Source organism: Urtica dioica, chromosome 2, assembly GCF_054948205.1.
Source record: "Urtica dioica subsp. dioica isolate 48M chromosome 2, U.dioica_male_clone48M_v1_H2, whole genome shotgun sequence".
Taxonomy (NCBI): Eukaryota; Viridiplantae; Streptophyta; class Magnoliopsida; order Rosales; family Urticaceae; genus Urtica; species Urtica dioica.
In genome coordinates, this window is record NC_142757.1 from 13,693,910 (window position 1) to 13,700,573 (window position 6,664).

The 6,664-nt window shown below is 38.5% G+C and overlaps 1 protein-coding gene across 5 annotated transcripts; it reads right to left on the reverse strand.

Moving 5' to 3' along the window:
- Window positions 1-1,380: 1,380 nt before the first annotated feature.
- On the reverse strand, window positions 1,381-4,938 carry LOC149404092 (cis-prenyltransferase 4, chloroplastic-like). Of its 5 annotated transcripts, none has more exons than XM_089606963.1 (7): window positions 4,676-4,938; window positions 4,206-4,568; window positions 3,818-3,885; window positions 3,443-3,732; window positions 2,597-3,377; window positions 2,351-2,518; window positions 1,381-1,794 (listed from the first exon to the last, which is right to left on the reverse strand). In XM_089606963.1, exons 2-5 carry the CDS (start codon window positions 4,551-4,553, stop codon window positions 3,364-3,366), a joined length of 720 nt encoding a protein of 239 aa, XP_089463089.1. In that variant the 5' UTR covers window positions 4,554-4,568; window positions 4,676-4,938; the 3' UTR covers window positions 1,381-1,794; window positions 2,351-2,518; window positions 2,597-3,363. The 5 variants fall into 5 exon arrangements, with proteins under 5 accessions (XP_089463089.1, XP_089463086.1, XP_089463088.1 ...); XM_089606960.1 differs by having other exon boundaries at window positions 2,597-2,735; window positions 2,847-3,732; XM_089606962.1 differs by having other exon boundaries at window positions 2,597-3,732; window positions 3,818-3,849.
- Window positions 4,939-6,664: the final 1,726 nt, after the last annotated feature.

The window sequence follows — 6,664 nt, forward strand, 5'->3', positions numbered from 1 at the left end:
TAAAGGAAGTCCACATAATCCATTTTTTGATGAACTCGCAGTGACTACCAAGACCAATTACCTCACTATCAATGGAGTTCCGGATTTGGAGAAAAGGGCGAGCATCCTCACGAAGCCATGCTTGCTTTGACTCACCACTCGAAGCCATATCGGTCAAATGATCATCTTTGTCAATTCTCCGGAGAAACAAATAGATGGTTTTGCTCCAATGGAGGTAGTTCAAATCACTCAATTTATGGTCCGTAATCTTCGAGAGAACCGACACCACATCTGATACAATGATGGCCCTCTGTTCGACCATTTAGATTGGAGCAAAGCAATGATAGAGAGGGCTAGATTTTTTTTGGAGGAGGTTGGCTGGCATGTGGTTGGTTTTCTAGGTCAGCGAATGGCAGGGAATTGAACGAAATTTGATTCTCCTTGCTGCTGGTTAGGTGGTGAGATTAAAAGGTCAGCGAAATGAGTGATTTTGGTACGAAAACCTAGATATGTAAATAAGAGTTGAAATTTTGAAATTTTTTTGGAAAAATGGGGTGATTTTGAACGAATTTTCTGGATATTTGGAAGGCTAATGTTGGTTCTCTGATACCATGTAAACAAAAAAGATTGGAGAGAAAAAGTTGTGTCTTCTTATTCATTGTTGATGGGTATTTATACACATACAATTCTTAATGTTTAAGCAAGTAATAACTATGTTATAATCTCCTAATAAATACATAATATTCTATGTACTAATATCCTAATAATTACAGAATATTTTTTGTAATAATCTCCTAATAACTACGTAATCTGTAATATTCTTTAACAATGAACTTATTTTATTATTCCACAATATTATTTTATGAATTACAAATTTCAAATAAAAAAATTCAATTTTATTATTTTAAATTATTAAATGAAAAGTATGCGTTACACATTCAGTGGTGGCTCGAAACAGTGCCGAGGTAGAGTTTCGTGTTATGGCTCATGGAATCTTTGAAGCGATTTGATTGCGAAGTATTTTGCAGGAAATGAAGATTGAAGTCAGTATCCCTATGAAACTATTCTGCTACAACGAATCAGCAATTAACATTGCTCGAGAGTGTAGAGATGTGCTTGCCATACGTCCCCACCACTGAACATCTTGCAGATATGTTAACAAAGGGACTTTGCAATCAAGCCTTCCAAGATTTGTTATTCAAGGCATGATTAATATATTTGTTCAATCTTGAGAGGGAGTGTCGACTGATAGGATTAATTAGTTTACTCTGTAATTAATGTATTTTATTTACTGAAGTAATTAATTGTATCTAATCATCAATATACTTTATTGTTAGTATCTAGAATTTAAGTCCGCTGATGTTATTATGTAACCTTAGCTTTGCACACTGTTTATATCGATTATCAATAACAATAACAAATGTATTCCTCAAACAAATATCCCTCTACAATATATATACAAGCACGAGTGTTAGTGACTTTCTAGAGTATTGTTGCAGGTGGGTTTATGAATGCAAGTGCGGCGGCGCGAGCTGTTTTACCAGCACCATCATCTGCTTCTTTTTCGTTGGCGTAGATCTTCTCCGGCGCAGCAGATCTATCAACAAGCGACCGGCTGTGAAGTCCCTGCTCTGAACGAACATCCATCACCTTCGACGTGTTTCCGCAACTTCTTTCAGAATGCTAAACACCCTCTAAATGAACTCCCTCCATCAACAGAACGGCAAGTGGCGATGCTCGTATTCAAACCAGCTTCAAGCGTCATACGCCATCTTGTTCGCTGCCATTTTGATCTGCTCGCGGTGAGAGTGATCCCTGACCAAGAAAAACAGCTTTGCATTCGTGATCCATGGCCCGAGAGTATCACAATTAAAAGACGGGATCTCACTCGACATGGACTTCTTATGATCAAATTGCTCTCATACAAATTTAGAAGACCCATATTATTCCCTTATGAAACAAAAGAAAGTATAAGATAGTTGCAAGCGTTCGAGAAGCTTGTTCTCTCCACCAGGAAACATCCCAATTTTTCACTCAAAATTTTCTCCCCTATTCTTTTCACTCTCATCTTATTTATACTAAAGTAATTGCTTTTACTAACTAGCTAATTCTAATTATTGTACTGTCCTGTAGGTCCCAACACATTCTTGATGCTTTTAAGCATGTATTTCCTCATGCTGAATATGCTATACAAATTCAGAATATTATGGATAACATGAAAACTAAGTTAACAAATCTACATTTGAGTTTTCAATTCGATTGATGGGGCAAGACACATAATAACTCCGATTTCAATCACCACATGTAAGAGGGTAATATACACCGATCTTTGTGAACACTACTGCCATTTTTAGTATGAGAAGTTGCTAACCCTGATTCGAAACTCAAGATGAGAGTTTTGAGTCAATTTTCCTACAGGCAAGAGAGTCCATGGTTGCTTCTATGGTTGAAGATATGAAGCGAAAACACTGTTCTGTTCAAATTGTAGTAATTTGGTTTCTTTCTAGACCATGACTGGCTTTTTCATATTGACCCCAACCTGCAAAAGCATATGAAATTGGGTCAACATGTTATGTAACTGGCTTGGAATCCAAATGGGCTCCCCTGAGTAACTCACGTTGGTAATTTGGATATGATAGATAACCCAGGGCATAGCAGAGAAAAAAATGGGAAACAAAAGGACAAAAGAAACAATCTTCAAAAATGAAACGGAACTTCCTCATTGCAAATCATATATCTGATCGACAAATAAGCCTCTGAAAAATTGGATCAGTTACGGCAAGAGTCAAACCATCAGTAGATTTTCAAATTAATGAATGACAGAAAAAAAAAATTCCAGCAAGGAAAATGAAGCACAATGAATAAACCTTGGAAGTAACACCAAGATGATGAATGCGGACCAATCTGCAAATCTTCCAAATGTCCGTTTCAGCTTCAGACGACCAAACTGAAAACAACTCCACTTTCCTTTCCGCAGCCAATCGTATTTATGATGCTCATCGGAAGCAAATACCCAGTGGCTCAAATCTACAAAACCTTTAACGGACATTTAAGCTTCAGATAAGCAAACAGAACATCACTTTTCATGACTGGCATCAAGGTTTTTCTTCTGTAGAACTAGAGCTCGTAATAGAAGCATCCTTTTCTTTTCTACTCCAGAAGAAGTCGTTGCAATTCTCCAATGGGACCTTGTGACCTTGAATTCAACCAAATCTCCCTAAAAAGGAATACCCAACTGTTACCTTAATCATCTCCTAGATTATCACCGAACGAATTCTATTGTCGGAAAAAATCTACGACTACTCTGAAGCAGTATCTCTGCCGTAGCGGCGTTGTCTAAGCTGAAACGAACGCAAGGCCTCAAGGAACTCGAATTCTCCAAAATCAGGCCAAAGGGACTGTGTAAAGAACATTTCGGTATAAGCCAACTGCCACAAGAAGAAGTTGCTAAGCCTGAGCTCACCGCTGGTGCGAATGAGTAGGTCGGGGCAGGGGAACCGGGCACAGCTAGTTTCCAGCTCCTTCTCAATGAGAGACTCGTTTACGTCCTCGGGCGCAATAACACCTTCTCTCACTTTCAGGGCAATCTTTCGGCAAGCTTGAGTGATATCGTACTTCCCGCTATAGCTCACAGCAACGATCAAATGGAGACGGGTATTGGTTTTCGTTCTCTCCTCTACGCTGACTATTAGCTCGCTCAACGAGCTTGAGAGCTTTGATGTATCTCCAATAACAGAAATCCGGACACTTTCCCTGTTACAAGATATTGTATTTTCATTCACTTTTTTACGACAATGCTTGATTTATAGCGAATCTCCGAATCAGTATTGGGACTCACCTCAAAACGTTCCCCAATTCATCCCTCACTCCCTGTTCGAATAGGCTCATCAGAAACTCAACTTCAACCTGGAAACACCATTTAGTTGCCTCAACAGCGAGATTGAAAGCAAAGTGAATGATATCTATCAAAAGAGATAAACTAACATATGTCATCACTTTTTATTTATTTAATTAGTTTCTTTTAAGCAGTTTTGGCCCTAAAACATGCAAACGTGACAGTTTTTACCATCCAAACATGCAATCGTTGAACGGATTCCCTAAAAAATCTACCGGAAAGATATGGTAAAATTCAGCGAATCAAATCAAACGAGAAATTCGAAACTTATAAAAAAGAACATAGAAAAAAGACTGTACAGGAAAATCCGAGAGAGAGAGAGAATACTTACTTTAGGGCGAAGCCAATTGTCGATTGAGAAAGCGAACACGGTGAGTTCGGGAATCCCTAAGTGGCAACACACCTCCATGACTGCTCTGAGCGAGCGGAGACCCGCCTCGTACCCTGAATCCACCGGAAAGCCCCTCGCCCGAGCCCACCGCCGGTTCCCGTCCATGATTACTGCCACGTGGCGAGGCATCGACTCCTGACGGAGGTCCGCTGACGAGGACCTCCGACCATCCTCATCCACCGGCGCGTGCCACTCCGACGCGGAGACGAGACGGCGCGCGCGGGGTTGGATGGGGTTCCGAGAGAGGAAAAAGAGCCGAGCGCCGGCGGAGAAGAGAGATAGAGACATCGAGCGCGTTACCCTCTGAACGTTACCAAAATGTGGGTTAAAACACTAAAAATTTGGAGAGATTTGCACGAAAGTCATTTCTTATCGACAAAATTGCAGCGATGAGAAGGCAAAGCAAGTACCTCCCCTCCGATCCTTGAATTCGTATGTGGTCGGGTAATTTCTTGGGCCTCTGCCGTATTAAAACGTTAGTTCTTTCGTATTAACACCAAACTGAGAGTTATAAGCATAAAGAAAGATGAATTTGTGAGTTCATAGAAGTTGAGTAATATCTTGGGCCTCTCTCCGTCATTTCGATTGGTGCCTCTATCTGATGAATGTCATTGATCTAACTGTCATATGACTACAAAGACCCATAACAAAGAACCATAAGACATATCTTATGAATCATATGACTTTTGACACGCTGGAGTTGGCTGCTGATAGAGCCGGACAACAAGAAAAAAGCCTCAGGTCATTTCTTGTTATTCTTGTATTATATTAATACGGCAAGAAATCAAACCCGGTCAATCAATCAATCTTTTGATATGAAGATAAAAAAGGGCGCTCTCTGAACTCAATCGGAAGAGAAGATGAATTAGAGCCATGATGTCTATAATTGCGATGTCACCTCCAAATAACGTGTTGCAAGTAAGTCACTTTTACCTATTATTAGATTAAAATACCCTTACTTAAAACAAACAAAAATCGTTCTACGAAACACTCGCAAAGAAGAACGGCGAAGAGACTCTTTCCAAAATCCGAAGTCGAGCGTTCTAAGTCGCAATCGCCGTTCGAAATCGAAGGTCCAGGTCGAACGGCGAAGATTTTTCAGTCCAAAACGTGTTCTCCGCTCTCGTCTTCACTCGGCGTTCGAAATCGAAGATCAAAGTAGAACGGCGAAGAATCTCTGGCCAAAATCCGTGTTCTCGATCGAAATCGAAGGAGAAGTAGACACATGTGAAAATAAGAAATCCCTCCTCGAATACTTTCACTACCAAAGCCAAATTTTTCAGGTTCGAATATTGATTACTTGTTTCTGAAAACTGAATTTGAAAATTAGGTTTTTGTTCTGCTATATGATTCAACATTTTAGAATGAAAAAAAATGAAGATTCGTAGGTTTTGCTTTTCAACTAAAAAAATTGCAATTATTCCGACGATTTTTTTCAACAATTCCTTTTTCTTCTTTCACAGCAATTATTCAAACGATTCTCCTCAGCAATTCTTCGTCATTAACATTGATCACAGGTATTGCCTACTCGAATTTCATTATTTTTACACACAAATGTATTTACAGTAAGAATAACATTATTAGACTCATAGTGAAATAAAGTAGATTCACATTACAAAGTTCAATAGATTCAAAGTAAACTCATAGTGAATTTTGGGTATCACATTGCACTAAAACGAAGTTTACAATTGCATGATATCACAATGAGTTGATTCATTCAGCAATACAAACTACTTGTATTCTTAGAATATTCAGGGTATACTGACAGTGACGCATTTCTAAATAAAATGTAGACTTGCATACCAAAAAAATTTCAATTCATCATAAACACAGCTAAAAGTAAACTCACATAACAAATTACAAATAAAATAAAAATTTGCAGTTCCTATTTATTACAGATAGTGTATAATCACAGATAAAAAATTATTACACTTCGAATATATTTGATGATGTATAATATATGTATATTTGCAGGGTTAATTTTGATAATGGAAAAGATCCCAATTGCTATAAAATATGGTGGAATTTGGGATGCTGATTACATATACATCAACAACAATGCAAAGATGGTGCTATTGAGTCAAGGCATGAGTTACATTGAGCTCATTACGAAATTATCCAAGGAAGTTTTCAATGACAACAAAGCCGAATTAAAAGTATCATTTAACACAGAGCATACGGGTTTAAGAGGACTGCGGATTGAAAATGACGACAATCTTGAAGTCTTGATGCACCTTCTGAAGAATGATGCACAGTACAAGAATTGTGCTTTAATCGTGAAAAACGATACAACATCAAATGAAGACAAAGCTAAAACAAAGAGAAAGGAGAGAGATGAGAGTCCTAAAATGGAAGAAGATGAATTTTCAACAAAAGGAGAAGGAGAATCTCCATTTCTG

Coding starts and splice junctions, on each gene's coding strand:
- LOC149404092 (XM_089606961.1), bottom strand. CDS start 4,553: ATGTCTCTATCTCTCTTCTCCGCCGGCGCTCGGCTCTTTTTCCTCTCT. Junction 3,886..4,205: donor ACAATTGGCTTCGCCCTAAA/GTAAGTATTCTC, acceptor TGGTGTTTCCAG/GTTGAAGTTGAGTTTCTGAT. Junction 3,733..3,817: donor GAATTGGGGAACGTTTTGAG/GTGAGTCCCAAT, acceptor ATCTTGTAACAG/GGAAAGTGTCCGGATTTCTG.